Source organism: Procambarus clarkii, chromosome 94, assembly GCF_040958095.1.
Source record: "Procambarus clarkii isolate CNS0578487 chromosome 94, FALCON_Pclarkii_2.0, whole genome shotgun sequence".
Classification (NCBI taxonomy): domain Eukaryota; kingdom Metazoa; phylum Arthropoda; class Malacostraca; order Decapoda; family Cambaridae; genus Procambarus; species Procambarus clarkii.
Genome location: NC_091243.1, coordinates 13,340,297 through 13,365,354, shown reverse-complemented (window position 1 = coordinate 13,365,354; position 25,058 = coordinate 13,340,297). Strand labels below are relative to the sequence as shown.

General features: G+C 43.5%; 1 protein-coding gene across 7 annotated transcripts in view; it reads right to left on the bottom strand.

The window, feature by feature from the left end:
- Dhc36C (Dynein heavy chain at 36C) overlaps positions 1-24,982 on the bottom strand; it is a 73,843-nt gene extending 48,861 nt beyond the window's left edge. For all 7 annotated transcript variants that reach the window (XR_011226115.1, XM_069319687.1, XM_069319690.1 and 4 more), the window contains exons 1-30: positions 24,815-24,982; positions 24,279-24,420; positions 23,698-23,963; positions 21,158-21,381; positions 20,438-20,570; positions 19,316-19,437; positions 17,956-18,106; positions 16,649-16,853; positions 16,282-16,532; positions 15,680-15,820; positions 14,888-15,016; positions 14,571-14,684; positions 13,744-13,871; positions 13,270-13,426; positions 12,327-12,473; positions 11,810-12,025; positions 10,950-11,153; positions 10,701-10,819; positions 8,517-8,646; positions 7,898-8,059; positions 7,428-7,564; positions 6,189-6,434; positions 5,766-5,964; positions 5,140-5,267; positions 4,654-4,763; positions 4,309-4,427; positions 3,546-3,687; positions 1,944-2,080; positions 1,233-1,379; positions 653-736 (exon numbers count right to left, since the gene is read on the bottom strand). Coding sequence is in view for 6 of the 7 variants with exons in the window: in XM_069319687.1 (XP_069175788.1) it covers positions 653-736; positions 1,233-1,379; positions 1,944-2,080; positions 3,546-3,687; positions 4,309-4,427; positions 4,654-4,763; positions 5,140-5,267; positions 5,766-5,964; positions 6,189-6,434; positions 7,428-7,564; positions 7,898-8,059; positions 8,517-8,646; positions 10,701-10,819; positions 10,950-11,153; positions 11,810-12,025; positions 12,327-12,473; positions 13,270-13,426; positions 13,744-13,871; positions 14,571-14,684; positions 14,888-15,016; positions 15,680-15,820; positions 16,282-16,532; positions 16,649-16,853; positions 17,956-18,106; positions 19,316-19,437; positions 20,438-20,570; positions 21,158-21,381; positions 23,698-23,963; positions 24,279-24,420; positions 24,815-24,817 (4,593 nt within the window). In the remaining variant the exon portion in view is untranslated. The remainder of the gene's footprint in view (positions 1-652; positions 737-1,232; positions 1,380-1,943; positions 2,081-3,545; positions 3,688-4,308; positions 4,428-4,653; positions 4,764-5,139; positions 5,268-5,765; positions 5,965-6,188; positions 6,435-7,427; positions 7,565-7,897; positions 8,060-8,516; positions 8,647-10,700; positions 10,820-10,949; positions 11,154-11,809; positions 12,026-12,326; positions 12,474-13,269; positions 13,427-13,743; positions 13,872-14,570; positions 14,685-14,887; positions 15,017-15,679; positions 15,821-16,281; positions 16,533-16,648; positions 16,854-17,955; positions 18,107-19,315; positions 19,438-20,437; positions 20,571-21,157; positions 21,382-23,697; positions 23,964-24,278; positions 24,421-24,814) is intronic.
- Between the last annotated feature and the right edge of the window lie 76 nt (positions 24,983-25,058).

Genomic DNA, 25,058 nt, shown 5'->3' with positions numbered 1-25,058 from the left:
ACCCACACAACCAAGGCCACAACACCCACACAACCAACACCACAACACCCACACAACCAAGGCCACAACACCCACACAACCAACACCACAACACCCACACAACCAACACCACAACACCCACACAACCAACACCACAACACCCACACAACCAAGGCCACAACACCCACACAACCAACACCACAACACCCACACAACCAACACCACAACACCCACACAACCAAGGCCACAACACCCACACAACCAAGGCCACAACACCCACACAACCAACACCACAACACCCACACAACCAAGGCTACAACACCCACACAACCAAGGCCACAACACCCACACAACCAAGGCCACAACACCCACACAACCAACACCACAACACCCACACAACCAACACCACAACACCCACACAACCAAGGCCACAACACCCACACAACCAACACCACAACACCCACACAACCAACACCACAACACCCACACAACCAAGGCCACAACACCCACACAACCAAGGCTACAACACCCACACAACCAAGGCCACAACACCCACACAACCAAGGCCACAACACCCACACAACCAAGGCTACAACACCCACACAACCAACACCACAACACCCACACAACCAAGGCCACAACACCCACACAACCAAGGCCACAACACCAATACCTTAAGGTTGTCCGGGAGCTCGGAGCGGCCAGCGTACCCTGGGTTCATGGTGATGAAGACGGCGCAGGTTGGGTCCAGACTCACCTGGGGACGGAGAGCGATGCAATAACACGTCTAAATGTCTTGTTTTAATGTAATTAAAATAATGGAATACTGTTTTAATAGGCTTACTGTCTTTTACGGCTGTTAAGGTCAGAACGATTACTTTACATTTTATTTAGAGTTCAATGAATTAACAGTATGGGAATGTATTAGTTGGGAATGTATTAGTTGGGAAATTAGTTATTATTAATGGGAATGTATGAATGTATCTCTCTCCTCACTACTCAACTCGAACTATAAATTACCTTACATTCATTTCTCGTATGCTCTCTCTCTCATTAAAGTCACTTTACCTTCCAACTTTTCTCAATCCTTACCCGACACATTCCTTTACCTATGTGCCCTGGAGGGTGAGGCACAGATATGATAGATATCTGTCTACAGGGGCCCCCCTGGCTGGTGGCTCCGTTGCAGGATGGCATCCCCTTACTGGTAGCGTCCTTTACTGGTAGCCCCACTGGAGGGTGGCATCCCTTACCTCAGTGCCCTGGAGGGTGAGACGGGGAGCCCCTGACTGGAGGCCCCGCTGGAGGGTGAGTATCTGCTGCGCCACCACCGACAGCACCTCCAGCTCAATGCGGTTGAACTCGTCGAAGCAAGTCCAGGCACCACAGGACGCCAGGCCCTGAATTATAGGAGAGGAGGGGGTGGGAGGGTTAATGTCAGCGTGATGGGGAGGGGATGGAATAGTGATAAAGAAAGGAGGAGACAAAGCACCAATGATAACACACAGGGTCCTATTGTACTACACCTTATTCTTGTATTTCTCACATGTTGTTACAACAACCAGATATTCGAGTTATCAAGTCATTTGGCAACTCTAAAGTTCTCCAACTGATGGTTCCAGCTTCAACTTACACCTATCATTGTAGGTTAGCAATAAATCAATTATAAATCTTTAACTCTTAATAGATAAATTTCTGGCGCCAGACTAAAAACGAGCCAATGTAAGATAACATCTCTTAGACTGTTGGATTTACACAGATATGTTAACTTTAAAGTATCAATCATATGACACCAGTGCCTTAGTTTACCTATAAAGAGAAAAAAATATATTTCTGAAATTATGGTAAATTTACAAATAAATTTTACATTACAAATGAACTTTATCTTACCAATAAAAACAGAAAGCAGTAGGAAAAGCCTAATAAGTAGTGAGGCCATAGAAGAAGTGGAGGCGGCGACCTACCTTGAAGAATTTGGCGAGGGAGATGTAGTCGAGTCCGTCTGAGCAGTTGAAGACGACGCACTGCTTGGCTACTGCCTTGGCCAGGTCCTTGGTCGTCTCCGTCTTCCCCGTGCCCGCTGGACCTTCTGGAGCGCCTCCTGCAACCACCACACACTCCTCAACTTAAGAGCCACAACATTACAAGCACAAGCGCCGCGTGTCAATGTTGCCAACACCACACGCACAAACGTTCCCATTGTTACCAACACACACACCTTGGTCAGTGTTGCCTGCACCAGATACACCAATGTTCCAAGTCCTGCCCAAAGACATCAGGGATGCAAGCAGCAACTTTGATGACACAGAGACAGAGAGAGAATGTTGTCTCTAATTGCCCAAATGGCCTAAAAAAGCGAATTTTCCTGAAATATTAAATGTTTCAATTTTTTCTTATGGAATGATAAAGCTTTCCATTATATTGTAAATTATTTTATTTTTTAATTTGAGTTAAAACTAACACAAATTTTATCAAACGTAACCTACCTACCTTAACACAACTAAGTCAGTAATTCATGTTCTTAATATAATATTAATTCAAATCAAATTGAAAAGATATATTTGAAAAAATCGGAAATCACTCTGCCTGTTAGATAAATCAACTTACAAATAAGTTGATTTGCAAATAAGGCAAATAATATATATATATATATATATATATATATATATATATATATATATATATATATATATATATATATATATATATATATATGGCACAACTCTCCTAAACACGAGAGTGAAGTATACAACTTTAGAACACTTTCCCACCAGGAGACTCGAACCCTAGCCAGCACAGAAGCCTTCCAGCAACTGGCATAACAGGTACGCCTTAATCCACTCCACCACCTGCTCAGACCCTTAAAAGAGATGGTAATTTCGGAGTATTTATACACTCCAAAGACCACCATCATCACTTGCTCTAGTGCTCTTGGGAGATGGTGGTCTTTGGAGTGTATAAATACTCCGAAATTACCATCTCTTTTAAGGGTCTGAGCAGGTGGTGGAGTGGATTAAGGCGTACCTGTTATGCCAGTTGCTGGAAGGCTTCTGTGCTGGCTAGGGTTCGAGTCTCCTGGTGGGAAAGTGTTCTAAAGTTGTGTGTATATATATATATATATTATATATATATATATATATATATATATATATATATATATATATATATATATATATATATATATCCAGAGGTGGTACTCCCTTCCCTATATATATAATATATATATATATATATATATATATATATATATATACATTATATATATATATATATATATATATATATATATATATATATATATTATATAAGAAAGAGGGAGGGTGAGATAGGCATAAGGGGCGTGTTCATTACCCAGGTAAGGTAGTGTTGGTACGGCCTACCAACCGTAAGTCATTACAGCCACAGCGGCCCTGCTGATCAACAAAGCTCAAGAGTGAGAAGCTTGTAGTGATACACTGATAAAGACTGATAAAGATTAAGCCACCCAAGAGGTGGCACGGGCATGAATAGCCCGTAAAAGTGATACACTCCAGAAGTATGGTGTATATAGGGGTGACGTGTGGTACCTAGGTTGAGCATGAGGGCCTGGGTGAGGGTGCGGTAACAGCGGTCAGTCAACAGGGTGATGACCAGACGACCAGTGTTGCCCAGGTACTCGTACCCGTAGTCCAGCTCCGCGTTGATCATCCGCACCTTCAGGATGTCGTCCTGGGGTACACACACGCACAGTTACGCTCACTATCACGCTACTTTCGCAACCCGTTCTCGCACTTTTAGTCAATATTGACTTATTAAATGAGTGCATATGTGACATACTAATTTATTGTGGATATTTTAGTTTACCTTGAAGAGCTTCATAGAAAACACCGACCTTACCTAACCTTCTTAGTATGTTAATTAAGATAAGCATCTTATTGCTTCGTAATTACAATTATTACTTAACCTATACCTATAATTGGTTAAGTAATAATTGTAATTACGAAGCAATAAGATGCTTATTTTAACATACTAAGAAGGTTAGGTAGGGATAGTGTTTTCTATGAAGCTTTTCAAGGTAAACTAAAATATTCACAATAAATTAGTATGTCACTAATGCACTTATTTAATAAGTCAATATTGACTTAAAGAAAGTGCGAGAACGGGTTGACTTTCTATACCCCTCACCACGGCCACATTTAAATATTGCAAACAACTGTTTCAAGAAATCTTTATATTAAAACAAATAACGTTCACATTGTCCTCGTTAAGAGTGAAACAATATATTCTCCTCAAGGTGTCTGAGTTTTAGTGTTGAGAGTGTAAAGGAGAGAGATGTGGAGGTTGGCGCACCTGCCAGTAGTAGCGGAGCTGAGAGAGCCAGGTGAAGTCTGTGAGGTCCGTCACCTTCTTCTTCATGATCTCGTCCTTGAGCACATCACGAGCGTGTACGTCCAGCACCACCAGAGCTCCTGAAGTGTAAGGCTGCTACTTATCTCTTGCATGCATAACACCTCTTATATATCTAAGAGCTCTTAGAATTGTTAGTCCAGAGTTCTTAGATGCAGAGTTTGAAAATGCTGATTCTGTTGCATTCAAGTTTTGCTACCCAGCAAGTTTTTTTGGGAAGCTTGACGTGGCAAAGCTCAATATATATATATATTATAAGAGCCGTGAGCGGCAATTGGACTGACTTACCCAGAGTGGTGCGGTTCTGCTTAGAGAGTTGACCTCTCACCAGTCCCACCACTTTCTCGATCTGACTGTTGCACAGCTCGTAGTAAGTCTCCATCTCCTGCCTACCTTCCCTGTACACGGAATACCACTTCACAACACCACTCAACAAATGCTTAGTGTTAATATTAATATCATATATATATTCACATTATACCAATCAAAATAATTCACCAGATGTTTCCTTTCTTTACTACGTTATGTAAGGCAATAGATAGTTTAATATACATAAGGATCTTACTGGATTAGTGTTGAGCTTAACATCCGTGGAGGCGTAATGCCACCTCAGTACCTTACTGATCAACCAGCAAGTACACTTTATGTTCAGGACAAAAGCATTTTTTAAGTGTATATATAAAGCGAAGTATAAATCATGATGTATAGCTTAAGATATACGAGAGGCGAGAGAGAGACGAGAGACAGACAGAGAGAGAGAGGTAGGTGACGTACACCATGCAGCGGGAGACGTGAGTGGTCCAGAAGGTCTGGGAGACACACAGCACCGCCTGGCCTGGCCACTCCAGAGCCCAGTCCTCCCGGGCCTTGCTCGAGTACGCCTCCATGCACGACTGTACCACCTGCACGTAACACAAAAGCTCAAGGTTAAGGGCGCTCAACGGGATCCAATGATTCATGGGGTCATTTGTCGCTTTTTGTCTGTATCTGAAGGGTTATTAAGGCACTCACACTAGTTTCCAGACTAATTATAATTTAGTACTGAACTTGCTTCAATTAAACTAAGCTCTCGACATATAAACCGATAAACGGAGTACACCTCACTTGTCTTAGGGTTTTATTACTAACTTCATATATATGTTAGTAACCTTTATTATCCCAATTTCGAACATTAATGCAGTTTTCCTAATTCAGATGTTTACATATCGTGTCTGCCAGATGATTTTCACAACCACAAGGGTTAATTTCCGCATTGTTTAGCTAACAGCTGGTATTTTTTATTTATTTTCCCTAGATTTATTGCCCAATACTTGTCTTTGTAGCCTTCGAGTACCAGTCTGAGCATGACGGCAGCTTAAGTGTATTGAACTTGTCACTATGTACGAGCACTGAGCACATACCTTCTTGATGCTGGACTTGACGCTGGCCTCAAGTTGCACCAGCCACTTCTCGACTTGTCCTCTGGCCTTGGCTGTGCTTATGATGTGTGTAAGTCCAATGACCTCGCCTTCACTCGACCTCACGGCAACCACTTCCAAGTCGTCGCCGAAGTCCAGGGAGTTGACCCCCTCGAAGCATTTCTTGAGGTGAGGCTGAACCCTGAGAGGAGACGGAGAACATAATCTCAGGTGAGGGGTAACTAAATTATCTCATTGTTTACTTGTCCCGTTTATGTCGATGGAAACTGTTTCAGATATTTATAATGCCAAAGAAACATGTTTTTATTAATGTGAATAAGCCGTTTTCTTCCTCACTTGGATATTTTTTATATCATACATACTGGAGAGAACATTATTACTTCATATGTTATTAATGTGTTGTACCTGCTCGGGTCCTTCGTCTCGCTTAGGATCTCAAGAAGCTCCTCGTTCGAGAGGAAGAAGAATCTGGGGAAATAAAGACGCTTTTTTTCCAGGTACTCGTTGAGGCCTCGCTGGATCAGTTCCAACAGCTCTGACGACTTCCGGAGCCGCTCCAGAATCTTATCCACTTCCAGTACGGAAAGAACACGTGTGTTCTGTCGTACACTCTTCATGATGTCCTTCCAGGTCTTGTCCACTGTGTTAAATCTGCAGTGACAAACCTCACGGACAATTGAACATGCGATTGTCTTCTTAATACTAAGCCTATAAGCGTCTTCGTCAAATTGGACAAAGATACAGGTATTACGTTGAAAAAATAACAAGACTGATGAAGTTTAGTGGAATCAGAAGTATTGTGGAAACTAAATAACACTAATAGTTAACTGAAACAAATCTTCCAGAGGAAAATATTATGTATTTAAAACAAAAAATGTTTTAAATACATAATATTTATGTATTTAAAATATTATCTAGGTTCCTACTTAAGACTTGCAATCAAGTCTCGTCTCAGTAGAAACTTAAAAGGGACTGTGAAGCAGGAACCAACGGCATCCCGGGGTAAACACTTTAATTAATTAAATATATAATACAACAAGAATGATTTTTAAACCGTTAGCAAATTTATTATCTTAATGTTGGCCGTGTTCTTACAGACGTGAGCCTCCGCACACGCCCAATACTTCCGTCTGACTGAAGGTCGGACACTACCGGTGAAACTTTGCAGAACTAAACTTTAAAAAGAAACAATATTTTCATTCAAGGTGTGACTGTACCAGCTGCAGTAAGTCTTGCTATTGAAGCATATGTGAAAAAAGACCTAAAAATGACAGGGTAAAGACGACAAAAATTTACTACTGAATAAAGTTCACAAGTGCATATTTTGTGAAAATTTAAGACTCGATCGTGAAGGTTTTTTTTTCCACCAGTTTAATGTTGGCCTTAAGGTCTATAATCCACGGGAGGGCTATTAAGACCACCACAATAACTGACCAAGCAGCCAGTATACTTTAGTCCTGAACGTAATTCAGGACAAAAGAATATTGTCAGAAAGAATATTGTCAAAAGAATATTGTCTAAGACAAAAAGGACTCTTAGAATATACACACCAAGAAGCGGATTGCACAGCTTGCTGCCTATTACACTTTTTATCACTTAAAGATAATGTCTGAGGCATATAGAACATTGGACGGAGGTACTAACCTGCGTCCCTCCTCGGGCATCTGAGCCATTATGTCTGGGGAGCCGAAGATGGGTTCCAGATAGATCCAGGTAGCCTGCACCCTCAGCCACTCGTCCACCACCTCCTGCAGCTGCGCCAGCGTCGTCTCCCACGCCGCCTGTCACACACACACACAATATTATTTACCTGAATTTACTTAAGGACAACTGACCCTCTAGTGGCCTCGACGAGGACAGTACGCCGGCGGCCTGTCAAGATCCCCCTTGATGTCCTGGTGATTTCTTCTAGCTATGTTATAGAAAGTTTTATTTTGTATTCTGGCCCGATGATCGACTTTTCTCAGCATGATAGGCTTACATACATTACTGTACTTTATTTGTATATTTCAGACACTTACAAAAAGAGTAACAATGGGCCATGTAATATTCTTACCTCAACAGATGCTCAACATTCGATGATTTACTACCAACATTCAACTCATGACACTCACCACCTCCTGCTCGATGGGTTTGATGAAGGGCGAGGACCTCATGGACTGGGTCTTGACGATGTGGTCGTCGAGGAGGAACTGGATGTCCTCGACGGCTGAGAGTACCCAGGTGTCCGTCTCTCGGTGGGGCTTCAACACCAGCTCCATCTCCTGCCACTCACTCTGTCAAGCAGCAGCAGGTACTCTAGTCAACCCCCCACGCTCCGTCTCCATTATCGTCCTTTCTAACTCTCCCATCACTTCCTACACTTTACACTTGAATGATCATCAAAAAATACTTTATAGGCTCTCCAGTTATGACAATATATGTGTAGTGATTGTTTTAACTTACATACTGGCAGTGAGGCCCACACACCACCAGTCATGCAAGGAATCATTTATAACTACACCATATACTAATCCTTCCGGAGTAGGATTATTTGTATTTGAAGTATGTGGATGAAGCATTTGCAGCAATACGGTATGAACACCATGATAGTTACCCTTTCTGATTTTTATAATTATTGTTAGCATTATTGTTTTGCTAGCTGTAAGTTTTGTGAAAGGCAGAGAAAAGCATAGTATTTGACCCCAGGAGATAGTGAGGAGGACCTACCAGTGTACAATGTCGGCTGCTTACCTTCATCTTCTCCAAGTTCCTCTCAAAGACGTGTTCCTTGGAGGCTGCCTCTGACACTGACTCGAACTTGGAGAGATAGTCTTCAAGGTTGGAGTCGATGAGGCGCTGGAGAGTGGTAGTAGCGTCCGCTCTGGGTCGTCCAGGTGTGGAGAAACAGGTCAAACGGACTCACTATAACTCGTGTATTAGGATGTGTGGAATAGACTGTGGTTCACCCTCACAATATAGATCACACCATCATAATTACAAGTATTGTAATTATGCTGTTTATAAACAAAATTGAATTTGAATTTATTATACTTTGCATTTCATTGTATCACGATGACAATACTTGACAGCGAAATTAGCAACCCAAATGGTGACTTTAATAGATTTTGATAACCAAGTAGTTGACTTCCACGGTAGACAGGATTAATCTTTCACACGGTATAATAATACGCGTTTTTCATCAAAGATAAATCAATAATATTATACATTGTAGGTTTATGCATAGTTAGGTCTTGGTAGTGTTGTTGTTGTTACTGTGAGTTAGGAAGTGTTTAAGATACAAACTCATGACGAACGAAGTATGTTTCGAGTCATAGCTTTGAACATGGTGCTGTCAGCCCGCAACCCGTCCTCGACTCAAGTCCATTACATCCAGCGGTCGACCCCACAGACACATTCATAAATTTTTACATGCTGTTCACTCAAACCGAGAATTTTCTCAAATATAAATAAATATTATAATATAGTAGCATATTATGCATATATGGGCATAGGTTAGGTTAGGTGTTTAGGTTCTGTTGGCGATTATTTGTATTTGTAGTACGTGGGTGAAGCATTTATAGCGTTGTGGTTCGAACAAAATTTCTCAGTGAAGCACTTGTTCCGGAAGTGTTCGAACGAAATCTGTTGCGAGTCGTGTGTAACCCCTTTTTCATTCATAAACAGGAGGTTTGGTAGGTGCACGGAATCACTTTTGGGTCTGTTTGGAGGACGGGCTGGAACCCGTCCTCGACTCGACTGCTGATGTTCGAACATTTCCGGAACAAGTGCTTCACTGACGACTTTTGTTCGAACCACAACGCTGTAAATGCTTCACCCACGTACTACAAATACAAATAATCGCCAACAGAACTTAAACACCTAACCTAACCTATGCCTATATATGCACAACATGCTATTATAATAATTTATATTTGAGAAAATTCCCGGTTTGAGTGAACATCATGTAGAAATTTATGAATGCGTCTGTGGGGTCGACCACTGGATGTAATGGACTTGAGTCGAGGACGGGTTGGCGAGGACAGGCTGCCTGAGGACGGGGTTGGTGGACATCATAAGTACTTGAGACACATATTATGATGAACGCCTTTGACTCACATTGTCTACAATCCTGGTCTCATAATCATTGTATCTTTGAAAAAAATATTTCACAACAGAATGATGTTTGAAGCATAGACGATACCCCACCACCTCTGAGATCTTCTCCCAGCGCCTCATCTGAGGGGATACCAGACCACCTCTGAGATCTTCTCCCAGCGCCTCGCCTGAGGGGATACCCCACCACCTCTGAGATCTCCCAGCGCCTCACCTGAGGGGATACCCCACCACCTCTGAGATCTTCTCCCAGCGCCTCACCTGAGGGGATACCCCACCACCTCTGAGATCATCTCCCAGCGCCTCACCTGAGGGGATACCCCACCACCTCTGAGATCTCCCAGCGCCTCACCTGAGGGGATACCCCACCACCTCTGAGATCATCTCCCAGCGCCTCACCTGAGGGGATACCCCACCACCTCTGAGATCATCTCCCAGCGCCTCACCTGAGGGGATACCCCATCACCTCTGAGATCATCTCCCAGCGCCTCGCCTGAGGGGATACCCCACCACCTCTGAGATCATCTCCCAGCGCCTCACCTGAGGGGATACCCCACCACCTCTGAGATCATCTCCCAGCGCCTCACCTGAGGGGATACCCCACCACCTCTGAGATCATCTGCCAGCGCCTCACCTGAGGGGATACCCCACCACCTCTGAGATCTTCTCCCAGCGCCTCACCTGAGGGGATACCCCATCACCTCTGAGATCATCTCCCAGCGCCTCACCTGAGGGGATACCCCATCACCTCAGAGATCTTCTCCCAGCGCCTCACCTGAGGGGATACCCCACCACCTCTGAGATCTTCTCCCAGTGCCTCACCTGAGGGGATACCCCACCACCTCTGAGATCTTCTCCCAGTGCCTCTCCTTCAGGCCCGGGTTACCCAGCGTCTGCACCAACGGGAGGTTCTCTCGGAACGTTTCTATTCGCTGTCGAACCTGGACCATAAGGTGAAGGTTTCGTTAAACCAAAAGTTGATACCAGATAATGATAAACCAAGATTTGATGCAATTATAGTTCACTGGTTGATATTACAAAGGTTTACCAGAAGTATATATGAAGCATTACCGCGATGACTACGTTCTTGGCGGCGGGCAGATCACCGAATCCTTTCTCGAGCTTATATACGGTGCGCCAGGTGGCTGCCACCTCCTGGGATATTACGTCAGGGTCGTGAGTGCCCACGGGAGAGTGCAGCCACTCCTCCAGGCGATCCGACCACTCCACACCCACCTCGTACAGCTTCAGGAATGGCGCCAGTTTATCCGACACCTGTAGGGGGGTCCAGGTTTAATAATTCAGGGTAATATGCAATAACAAAAGATCTACATTTTAAATATTCAAGTATTTTTCAACCAATCACAATTTCACCTAACTAGCAGTAATTTCACTGTTCAGTGAACTATATATTTTTGAGCAGTGAAATAAATTTCCTCGTAAATTTAAGTGCTTCTTGAAATTGGTGGTCCTAGGCTCCCAGCCTATCTGGGGCGGCGGGCCCAAGATGGCGCCGCCAGTGCGGCAGTGAGTCAATTGTTTATAATACATTGTTGCATTATCAACATTTCTCAGCTTTCAATTAAAAACACATTATCTACAAAATATAATTTAATGACTTAGTTCATATTTTGCTCTTTCCAACAACACACATTTCAATATGCAAATCAATGTAGTTAAACAAGGTTGAATTATCTGTCATATGATTGGTGTGGAGTGACTACTCATGTTTCCTGAGCAACACTAAGGCCTGCAACCACACTAGCACACACATGTTTATGCGCTTGTAAAAACCCCACACCTGATGCATGAGTAGGTAGTGTATTCCCTAATTCTCTTACCTAAAACATCTCTATGTTGTGAGTGGTGTTCTAGAAGGTCTTTACCTGTTTTCTCAGTGGGTGGTAAGCGGTGATCCTGGAGCTCCTTACCTGTTTTCTCAGTGGGTAGTGAGTGGTGTTCCAGGAGAGAGCTTCCTCCTCCTTGTTGATCTGTTCGATATAGTTTGCAGCATGGTCGAGGCGGGAATGGAGGGACTTTGCTCGCCGTAAATATTCATGGATTTCATTGTGGTCTCCCAGGGTCTGGAAATCTTCCAGCTGCACTGCATATTCTGCCAACTCCTCCTGGAATTTCTCACGCCTCTCCTGGGTAGCCATAAATGAAATATATAAATAAGCTAATAAAATTGAAAATATATATAATGTATGAAAACGAAAAACACTGTTCTGTGCTAATTTATTAGTTGCATTGATACTTATAAAATCTAAGTGTTTAATAACAGCCAGTGGAAATCAAAAGTAGTAGACAGAGTAAGCATTCAGTGATGATGGTATATTTAATTCCCATTAACATTTTACATAGAGCCATAAAGTTGAATTGAATACATCTTGCTGAGATATATTGACGAATATACACATTTAGAGGCCAGGAGGGTGAGTTTCGTACCCTGAGGTTGGCCTCGTACTCAGCCCTCTTCTCCGTGATGATCTGGAGGTGGACCCGGAACACCTCCGGGAGGCGGATGAACCAGGCGAGGGGCTGGACGGCGTCGTTACACTCCTCAGAGCTCAACGACATGTTCTCCGCCAGGAACTGTCGAGCAGGATGGAGAATTCTCGCTTACAATATCTACACACGCTCAACGCACACAAAAAGGATATCACTAAGGCTGCATGTAAACAGGATAGCACCGGTAGCCAGAGCCAAGCTGGCTGACTAAAAACAGCCTGAACAAGAATGTAAATAAGGAATTATTCAGAATATTATACACCGAGTGAGGTCAATACTATTATAGAGTGCGCGGCGCCGGTGTCGAATCCACTCTTGGGTAAACAATATATAGATTAAAATATAAAGATTCGCTGCAAGACTGGTTATCATAATTATGAGAACTGGGGTACGAAAACAGACTAGACAAAAATAGAAAAGCTGAGGCGACCTGATCACAACATAGACAAATATGAGATACAATTATTGTAGACTCGAGAGGGCAAAAAGACTAGTACAAGCAGGACCTGGACAAAATGTCCTAGGGAAGAAACAATAAGTACAGTCGAATCCGAGAAACATAGTGCATGAGGCACTGGAGTCCCAGTCCATCTACAGCTTCCAGTGAATGAATAACAGGGCAATGTGTGTTTCCGATTCTCTGTAACAGCAATTTAACGATAAAACTCATGGCCACACGATGAACTCTCCCTTAAAAATAGATTCACACACACACACACACACACACACACACACACACACACACACACACACACACACACACACACACGCGTACTCATAGTGGCAGCTTAATTGATTACATCAGTATTGTGCAAATTAAACTTTTTGGTTATATAGATTTTAATTAACATTTCACGATAAAAAGATAAATTGATTTGACCTGCAGCTGGGTGTGGAGACGCCAGACTCTGGTCTCCAGCTTGTGCAGCTGGTTCTCCATGACGTCCTCCATATAGGCCTTGTGCTCCATGAGCTGGAGGGTGTCGCCTGGGGTGCTGAGGGCGCGTTCCGTGATCTCCTTCAGTTCTCCACACAGCCTGAAACACCGCCACTTATGACATCTTAACACTCAGGCAACACCACTAAATTATTACTAAATGTGTTTGTCATACTGAGAGAGAGAGAGAGAGAGAGAGAGAGAGAGAGAGAGAGAGAGAGAGAGAGAGAGAGAGAGAGAGAGAGAGAGAGAGAGAGAGAGAGAGAGAGAGAGAGAGAGAGAGAGAGGTAGGAGAGAGAGAGGTAGGAGAGGGCAGAGAGAGGGAAAGGGAAAGTAAAGGAGAAAAGGGAAGTGGGATAAAAGGTGAGGAAGGAGTAGAAGGGAAGGAGTGAGGAAATACGAGACTAATAGACGTACATATCAGCGGAGGCGCAGTATTGCTGGTGGAGGTGGGTGAGCATCTCCCGCCGGAGGTTGGTAACCCTGGACACCAGGGAGGCCACCAGCGCCTCGCAGTGTACTTCGTACGGTCCCATCTCCACCACCTGCCACAACCGTCGACGGTATAATGTAAGAAATTATATCCTGTTCTAAACTCTACCGTGCATAAAATTTTCTACATAATTATCAATGTCTGAAATGTGCTTTAAATATCATAACACGTTCAAACAATGGAACAAGAACAGAGGTTATATTTTAACTAAGGTTCTTTTTTCAGTTTTATAAGGCTTGCCGGTTGTCACTTAAGGACGCGTGTCATTGAAGCTCTTCAATATCTACAGAGGCAGAGAGACAGTTAATACATAGTAGCAGAGGCAGAGAGACAGTTAATACATAGTAGCAGAGGCAGAGAGACAGTTAATACATAGTAGCAGAGGTTACGTTACACACACACCTTGTAGCATGAGGTGAAGTGAGTGTTACACAGTCGACGTAGGCTGGTGCAGTAGGTGGTGTGAGGGCGGCAGGTGTGTCTTGGTCCCTATAATGGTAGAGTGTATCTAAGAGTGCAGGTGTGTCTTGGTCCCTATAATGGCAGAGTGTATCTAAGTGTGCAGGTGTGTCTTGTTTTACGAAGATGGTAAGGTGTACTTAAGTGTAAGCCGCACGTTGATGATTTAAGGTGATGATCAGATGCTCTGAGGATGAGTGTTGGATATGTAGCGCCTTGGTTACTAGAAGAAAGACCCAATGTAAAGAGCATGAACTATGCGAAGAACTGTAAAGAGTGTGATGAAGATTACCTGCTGGGAGGAAGTAAGGATGTCGGCTCTCAGTACAGAAAACTCCGTCAACTTCTCCACGTAGGACTCGAAGGGATGGTCGCCTGACATGAACTCCTGCACCTCCTCCTCGGCCTGCCGGGGTGAAAGTACTGGTGAAGTTTGTAGTCTAGCATGACTCACGTGTGTCAAGGCACGCAACAGTCCTTCACATTCCCTACAGTTCAAGCAAAGAGCAAAACTGACCCTGTCACAACTATAATACACTCCAACACATAATCTACAACTCAACAAATTAACAATAACGTAGTGTGGTTGTTACCGTCATGTGGGCTCACCTGGCCGCTGATGAGGGAGTCGTACTTGTTGTACCTGGTGGCGTGGTGGGTCGGGGCCACGTTAGACTCCCAGATCTCCTTCAGCACTTGCTGCCTCAGGCGGCCTATCACCTCCTCCTCCACCACTGGCTGTCAGGGACATGCACAATAGTTATGAGTTCATGGATGATTCTTTCTTCCTCGCTCTGCAAATTATAATTGTATGTATTTAAATATTGTTATATATAATTATTGCTAATTACATGGAAGTCCATCATCACCCAGCAAAAATTTGCTATCAGAACCATAGTTTGCGTGTAATAAGAATATTAAACGCAAACCCCGATGTATGGACTTTTACAACTAACTGTACCTTCTTGTATATAAATAAATATATAAAAACAAGGTTTATAAATTTATAAATAGAGAAATCTAAAATTTTGGAATTTAAAGAGACTTATTAGCAAAACTCTACTTTCATAAATGTGTACAGTGAGACGTGTTGTGTGAAGGAAGCCAATTATGCCTCGGATGAAGCACAATATCATATGACATCAACTGCACTTCAAGGTCACCTCCTGCAAGTATATTTAACTAAAGAGCAGATAGTAGTTTTATTACATTATATTGTTAATTATTTTCCATCTCGTACATGTACACATGTTAGAGCATTTCTTAAAAGTGAAGAGTCAAATATCCAGACAGCAACAGTCTCCTGCCGTCCGTCCCAAGCGCTAAATACAATAAAATCGCAATATTACTGAGATCAATATTTTCCTGTGATTGAGGAGCATAAGTAAGGAGAAGACTTACAGTAATGTTGCCCTGGCGTCCCTCCCACTCGGCAAAGAGCTTGGTCTCAAGGCGCGGCACAGACATGCTTAGCTGCACCATCTTGTCGTAGAGGGAGAGCAGCGACGCCTCCACCTCCTTGAAGGGCGGCTTGATGACCACCTGCCCATCATCATACTGTCAGTCTTACCATCACAGTAGAAAGTTGTTTTCACATATCCATACATTAAAACATTGATTGTAACCATGATATATATGTGCTTCAACCTACAGTTTAGACCTATTGTCGTATGTATGACCCTCTGTCCTGCGTGACAGTGAATACCAGCATTATCCTCACTTTAATAAGACTATCAAAATCCTCAGATGAGGCAAAATTGGAATTAATTTTGTCAATAAAGATGTTAATAATAATAATAAGTCTTACCATCATGCCACTGTGTCCCTTATTATGTGCATTCTTTAGACAATTTCTTATAATTTTTGGTTTGTTGATAATTTGTGTGAACTATTGTTCGAATATTGTTCGATATTGGAATATGAAGATTTTTAAGCGAAACCAACACCCCTTTTACATATATTCTATTTAATGACAATTATGAATGGACCAGTTGAATAATGACCTGCTTGCCGTTCAAGAGAAGGTGTAGCTTTATCACCATCGGCTTCTTGGGGTGGCCGCTGGAGCCCGCCTGCATGAGGATGGAGTCCTCATCTTCACCGTCCTCCTGCCCTTCTGTAGCAGCCGTAGTAGCCTCCGTCACCTCCTTGCCGGTGCCTTCAGGGCCCTCGCCAAGAGACTCGCCCAGACCCTCATCTGTTGTGACTTCATCGCCTTGGCTTCTCTCACCCCCTGACATCACCGATGGGCGACCTAATAAAGGAAATCATAATATGAATAACTAATAATAACTGACAAAACTATAATACCAGCAAAGGAATTCACTTTCATTATGAACTGGCCACAAACTTAAGAAAGCATTTTCTGACCTGATGTAGGCTCTTTAACCCAAAGAGCTATAGAAGCAGGGTCCTGGAGGTTGGGTTCGGCGCCGCAGAGTGAAGCGGTGGCGGAGAAGAGAGATAAAAGGCAGAGGTACTGGAGGTTGTGAGTCATGATGGTGACGGCAGCATTACAGAAGGAAGAGAGGCGTGCCGGTTGACTGAAGCCTGGCATCTGGCCTCGCTGAAACCCCTGCGTGGTAACAAACACTCTCCATATCTTTCTCGGCACAGTTTAATGGGGTGCGTGTCACAGGTAAAGGTGCACTATATTATATATATATACATGCATTCAGACTCACACACAGACACATTCTGTCTGTCTCCCTCTGTGTGTATCTATTTATGTAACTCTCACACACACACACACACACACACACACTCACACACTCACACACTCTCTCTCACACACACACACACACACACACTCTCTCACACACACACACACACACACACACTCTCACACACACACACACACACACACTCTCTCACACACACACTCTCTCACACACACACACACACACACACTCTCTCACACACACACACACACACACACACTCTCTCACACACACACACACACACACTCTCTCACACACACACACACACACTCTCACTCTCTCACTCTCTCACTCTCTCTCTCTCTCTCTCTCTCTCTCTCTCTCTCTCTCTCTCTCTCTCTCTCTCTCTACCTGTGTTTGTCTCTGTCTTTGTCTGTGTGTGTAATGTGTGGGTGGTGGCCAGTGAGAGGAGCGTAGTGGTGTGGAATACTAAAACAAGAACAGTTACCCCTTACTCTGATAAAGGTCTGTGGCTTGAGAAACCTATGAAGCTGCAGCGGCATAGGCCTAAGGCACTCTCATAACTAGGTATGACCTTTAATTCCTGTTGACTCTCTTATTGGGGGGGGGGGGGTTGTCCTGTGTGTTTTAAAGGATCTAAACATTCCAAAGACCCCCCACCCTTTAAAGTCTATCATCTAACAGCAGGTTGAAAGAACGAACTGTTACTCTGTTTCCGATATAAATTTAGGTTTTGTCACTTGGAGTGTCTCACACCCTACGAGCAATAAGCAGCATGTCAACGTAATGGCCTCAGACTGCAGAGGAGAGCCAGGACCTGCTATGATACACATTAACTATTTTATACTTCTCTTCTCAACATTAATTAAAGTGTCTCACACACACACACACACACAATGGCTATAAAACTAATGCTTGGACACGTTAGCTTCACCCGCTACTAAACCCCAGACAAGACCGCAGGTAGTGGGGGAGAGCTAACAAACACTGAGTCACCTTGTAGAAGATAGTCTGGATTTGTGTGAACCAGAGAGTGAGGGTGTCGTTGGTTGCGTCCAGCTGATCGGCCACTCCAGCCATGAACTCTTCCAGCTCCAGACTACCTTTGCCTTCCATGACCTTCGCCACCTCCACCAACCGTAGACCGCTGTAGGGAAGATCAAAGGGCGCCTCGTGTAGAAAGAGTGAATAAGGCGTTTGATGTAGGGAGGGTAATTGTGGGGTTTTACATAGGAGGAGAGAAAACAGTGGCTGATGAGGATAAAAACATAAGAACGCAGGAAACTACAGTAGGCTTTAATGTTGCCCAATGTGAGGCACCTCATATAATCAACCAAACTCACTCAGCACTTTTCAAATCTAAACTGATCCTAGTTTGCATTCATTGGTTCGTGTTCCATTTTATGTTGGCATATTTAGCACCTTATTAATATATCAAATTGTTATACCCATTTATCCATTTGTTAATTGAATTTTTTAATCTCTCTTCATAAGGAAGGCTTCTAGTGACTAGTGACATTTGTCATCATTTTCCGTAAACGTTCAAGTAAGTTACGTCCATTCTATAGTATGGTGACCCAACTGAGCTGCAGCATCTAAATCGGGCTAAACAGGGGAAGAAAAAGATGAAGGATAACATTAGATGTTATATTGCTAGAGCTTCTAGATATGAAGCCTAGTAATATGACCTAGTTTGCTTTATTCCCTACATTTATGCATTAATTTTGTGTACTTAAGATCCATACCAATCATGAATCTTAGATCTTTTTTTCACAGATTTCAGCATTGTCCAGGTGACGTGTCTTAACTATCCTACTGTTACCCAAGCTCAAAACTCTACATTGCTCAGCAATAAACTGCATCTACCAATATTCCGCCCATTTTTAAACCCTATCTAAAGCGTCTTGTAGCGAGGAAAGGCAAGATAGTTATCAGGAGAAAGCACTAAGCCGTTATGACTATATAGCACTTGGAAGGGTTCAGGATAAGGATTTGGTATGGAACGGGAGGAAGGAATGGTGCCCAACCACTTGGACGGTCGGGTATTGAACACCGACCTGCATGAAGCGAGACCGTTGTTCTACCGTCCAGACCAAGTGGGTGGGACCCCCAGCCATGTCTCAGTGTCAACCCCTCAACCGTGAGGGGCTTGAGTAATGACCCAAATGGTTGAGCACCCACTTGAGTAATGACCCAAATGGTTGAGCACCCACTTGAGTAATGACCCAAATGGTTGAGCACCCACTTGAGTAATGACCCAAATGGTTGAGCACCCACTTGAGTAATGACCCAAATGGCTGAGCACCCACTTGAATGAATACCTAGCTAAGTGGTCCCCAAGAGAGCTGGAACTGACCTGTACTCGCGGTACCAAAGCTCCAATGTCTGCAACATACAAGAGTTGAGGAGGTGGAGGTTCTTCTTGATGGAGTTCTTAGAGGGAGCCCACGACTCCAGTGCCAGGCGGCTCGACTCCATCTGTGAAACTCAACATGTTAGCTGACGCCTCCTACACTGCACGAAGCACACAAGCCAATATCTGCTGCTTTTATTCTAACATTTAACAAGGAATTTTAAATTGAAAATACAAAAATATTTTGTTTACTATCTGCCTACATTTCAAAACTCAGTATTTGATCATTAACTGTGGAATATAGATGTTGACTCTTGCCACCGGAGGCGGCTAGTTTATTGTGCACCCCATACTTATCCTGTGAATGGTAGCGCAAAAAGGATTAGAGAGCACAAAAGGCCTTTATCAGACCTAAACGGAGATTATTACATTAACAATTTCATCTATCTTTTCACACCTTATAATTATAAAGTCAGCTATTTACAGAGAATACTCTATTTCAAGAGCTATATATTTACAGTAAATTATTATACATTAATGGTAGATCTTATCGCTAATACATAATTGTTTAAGTAATAAAGATATTACAGTCATAGGGGAGATGCTGTTTATTATTATTAGTCTTCACAATACACTACTCGTTTCTTAATCTCATATGTCGTATATCTACTGGAGAGAAACATGGACACAGTGCAAGGATTTCAGGTATTTTATCCTCAGCAATTATATTTTTTGCCATTTCAGTCCAGATTCATCTCTAAATGGCTCAATTTTACTGCAGTCCAAGATATAATGTTCGAGTGTGTGTCCCTGTCTTTGTCCACACACACTTTGCACTTATATAGATGTCTGATGCATTATCCTCTTGACCTACGTATACTAAGACTAGTTCCTAGGTATAATCTCCTGAGCCTTGAAGATGCTGGCACTACCCTGTTTTCATCTTAATGTTCGAAAAACGTTTGATCCTAAACAAGATAGATATGTGAATTTTGTTGGAACAAGTCCCCATTGATTTTACCGAACAGAGACCCTGCTTAGACAAGAGGTCGTTCACCAGTCATGGGCAGTGGAGCAGGAATCCGTTCTCATCACAAACTGCCAGCTAGCTAGACTCCTCCATACCTGCATGGAAAGTTGTTGCCGGGGACGAGGCTTGCCGGAATCGAGGACAAAATCGACGGCGACCTTCCTCATATTGTGCTCGTAGTCCCTCTGTAGCTGTTGTAGTAGGTTCTGGCACGAACCCATCTGAGTCCTGGACATACACAAAATTATCATATCAAATTAAAGGAGCGCTAACCACGCCGCTGCAGTACTGCTGTAGTGATATAAAGATATTGTTGTGAGCACATGCTGGCACAATGTTCCCGATGACATCAACAATGGTTATTGGATGTAAAAACTCGTGGTGAGAGATTCTTAAAAAATTCCCACTGTGAGAAAATGTACACGACGTCACGTCTCATGGCGTCGGGTGAACATTTACCAGATTATCTAAGAGGCATTACTACCCCACAGAGGCCAATGATATGAGCAGCCAATGTCATGAACGCCACTGATCTACAGAGCAATTGACACGTGGTGCCACAAACCTTCAGCAGCAATAGTCAGAGCAGTTGCTGACGTGAAGGACCAAGTAGTTGCTTATCTAATCTGCTATTGACATAAAATGTCAATAATCTATGCTTTCATTGATTTAACTTGGCACTGACCTAAGGTAACCGTGAACTGAGGTGTCGCTGTGAAGAATCATTATACTCAAGTGATCTAACCTGGCACTCACATTAGGTACCATCGACCTAAAGTGTCACTGAGATAATGCTGACCTTAAATAACACTGACCTGAGGTGCTTGGGGACGAGGCCAAGAATGGCGGAGACCCAGGACTTCTGGAAGGGGCTGGAGCGCATAGAGAGGCCTCGGGTGATGAAGTAGTGGTAGCGACGTTCTAGCTGGTCTCGCCCGCTCTTAGTCCGACACTCTTCTGTCTTGAGCAGCTTGACCAACGTCCGTCGGAACTCCTGCCGGTTCTCCAGCAGCTCCAGGTAGCTCGCCTTCTTCCTCGCCTACACACATACCACAAGGCTTTAGTTATGCAACACGCCTGCCGCAGTCAATAAAAGGTAAAAAGTTAAAATTTCTTTCTCTTTTACCCAAGAACTTTGACTATTACCCAAGAACTTGGACTATTACCCAAGTACCTGTACTATTACCCAAGTACCTGTACTATTACCCAAGTACCTGGACTATTACCCAAGTACTTGGACTATTACCCAAGTACTTGGACTATTACCCAAGAACTTTGACTATTACCCAAGAACTTGGACTAGTACTCAAGTACTTGGACTATTACCCAAGTACTTGGACTATTACCCAAGTACTTGGACTATTATCCAAGTACTTGGACTTTTACCCAAGTACTTGGACTATTACCCAAGTACTTGGACTATTACCCAAGTACTTGGACTATTACCCAAGTACTTGGACTTTTACCCAAGTACCTGGACTATTACCCAAGTACCTGGACTATTACCCAAGTACTTGGACTATTACCCAAGTACCTGGACTATTACCCAAGTACCTGGACTATTACCCAAGTACCTGGACTATTACCCAAGTACTTGGACTATTACCCAAGTACCTGGACTATTACCCAAGTACTTGGACTATTACCCAAGTACCTGGACTATTACCCAAGTACCTGGACTATTACCCAAGTACCTGGACTATTACCCAAGTACCTGGACTATTACCCAAGTACCTGGACTATTACCCAAGTACCTGGACTATTACCCAAGTACCTGGACTATTACCCAAGAACTTGGACTATTACCCAAGTACTTGGACTATTACCCAAGTACCTGGACTATTACCCAAGAACTTGGACTATTACCCAAGAACTTGGACTATTACCCAAGTACCTGGACTATTACCCAAGTACCTGGACTATTACCCAAGTACCTGGACTATTACCCAAGTACCTGGACTTTTACCCAAGTACTTGGACTATTACCCAAGTACTTGGACTATTACCCAAGTACTTGGACTATTACCCAAGTACTTGGACTATTACCCAAGTACTTGGACTATTATCCAAGTACCTGGACTATTAACCAAGTACTTGGACTATTACCCAAGTACTTGGACTATTACCCAAGTACTTGGACTATTACCCAAGTACTTGGACTATTACCCAAGTACTTGGACTATTACCCAAGTACCTGGACTTTTACCCAAGTACCTGGACTATTACCCAAGTACCTGGACTATTACCCAAGTACCTGGACTATTACCCAAGTACTTGGACTATTACCCAAGTACCTGGACTATTACCCAAGTACCTGGACTATTACCCAAGTACCTGGACTATTACCCAAGTACTTGGACTATTACCCAAGTACCTGGACTTTTACCCAAGTACCTGGACTATTACCCAAGTACCTGGACTATTACCCAAGTACCTGGACTATTACCCAAGTACTTGGACTATTACCCAAGTACCTGGACTATTACCCAAGTACCTGGACTATTACCCAAGTACCTGGACTATTACCCAAGTACCTGGACTATTACCCAAGTACCTGGACTATTACCCAAGTACCTGGACTATTACCCAAGTACCTGGACTATTACCCAAGAACTTGGACTATTACCCAAGTACTTGGACTATTACCCAAGTACCTGGACTATTACCCAAGAACTTGGACTATTACCCAAGAACTTGGACTATTACCCAAGTACCTGGACTATTACCCAAGTACCTGGACTATTACCCAAGTACCTGGACTATTACCCAAGTACCTGGACTTTTACCCAAGTACTTGGACTATTACCCAAGTACTTGGACTATTACCCAAGTACTTGGACTATTACCCAAGTACTTGGACTATTACCCAAGTACTTGGACTATTATCCAAGTACCTGGACTATTAACCAAGTACTTGGACTATTACCCAAGTACTTGGACTATTACCCAAGTACTTGGACTATTACCCAAGTACTTGGACTATTACCCAAGTACTTGGACTATTACCCAAGTACCTGGACTTTTACCCAAGTACCTGGACTTTTACCCAAGTACCTGGACTTTTACCCAAGTACTTGGACTTTTACCCAAGTACCTGGACTTTTTCCCAAGTACTTGGACTTTTACCCAAGTACTTGGACTTTTACCCAAGTACCTGGACTTTTACCCAAGTACTTGGACTTTTACCCAAGTACTTGGACTTTTACCCAAGTACCTGGACTTTTACCTAAGGAAAGTACAACATTTTGCATAAATAGAAGTCCTGTAATAGACAAATTCCTTGAACTAACAAGTTTGTTATATTTTGATACATTGGCGTAATTCATCCAATTATGGCAGCAAGTGTGTTACTGACTGGAGGCCGCTCGGCTCCGGCGATGAAGCGGCGCCGCTCCCTCCTGATGGCCGCCTGGTGCAGCTTTATCTTCTTCGTCAGCTCCTTCGTCGTGAGTTTTCGCCGAATTTTAAATGGGTCATCATTGGATGTTTGGTCCTGCTGCGGTAGGAAGCCGGGGCCTTGGTCACCCAGTGGCACTCCTCCTTGGGCGCTGTTACCCTCGTAGGGGTCGTGGCGGGGGTCTGCCACCCTGCTAGTGCCCGGCCTGGAAGACCCCTTCATTCCTGAGAGAAAGGTTAACACACAATTAACTTATGTCATAAAATATGTCGCTACTTTATTGAATTTATATAATCTTTATATTTCTATATTAATGTACTTTTATATATATCGAATTACATAGGTTTTATGATTAACTATTGAGAGGTATTATAAGGATTGATCACATTTTACCCAAGTACCGAATATATGATCAAGTTACTTGGAATTGTGGTAAAGTAAGAAGTTACTCGGTACCCGTGTGTTAATGGGTGTTAGGTCATGGTGGCTCCCACAACGGCTCCTGGGCCGTGTGTACCCGACTCTGAAGGTGGACATACCGTGGAAGGGCGAGGGAAGCACCCTCTGTAGCGCAAGGTCTGAGGCGGTGTGAAGACCGAGCTGGGAGAGCGCCTCCAGCCGGCGACGATGCAACTGCCGCTCCTGGTCCTGGATGCTGTACCCAGGCAGGCGGAAGGCTGGCTGGTGGCGGAAACCACGGCAGGGTGTGAGTTGTCGAAAGACAGTCAGAGGCAGAGCACCATGAAGAAATGCAGACATTATAAACATAGTGACACTACAAGAGGGACCGACGAGCAGTTATATGACATAGTAAAAGTCTACGCAGAGTTCGCAAGTGTCAGTGGACACCTGAGAGTACATGTGAGAGTGTGTGATAAGATTGAGCAATTATCAAAAGAAAGAACGAAAAAGACTATGTATCACTGTTATGGGAATATTCAAAAGCGCTAAATATCACTCAGGATCCCAGTACGAAAACAAAAGAACATAATTTATAGGATTAACCAAGGCTTCTATGGACAAGTGACAAGAATGAATTATTTCGAACAAATATTTCACGTGACTGAGGACATACCATGCGGGACCGCGCCGGCAGGAGGCGGGCATTGTCGCCGACCTCGTGGGTGAGGCTGCCCTTGCTGGACCTCCTGTCCCGCTTCACGCCGCCCTGCAGGCGCCCCTCCCCGCCAGCCCTGGCCTCGCCCGCGGCACGCTGCTGCTGTCCTCCGTGCTGCCCCACCACAGAGTCCTGAAGGAGAGGAAACGGAGTTTTACCATCTCCCGATGTTGTTTAAGTAATATTGATAAAAAATTTTGTT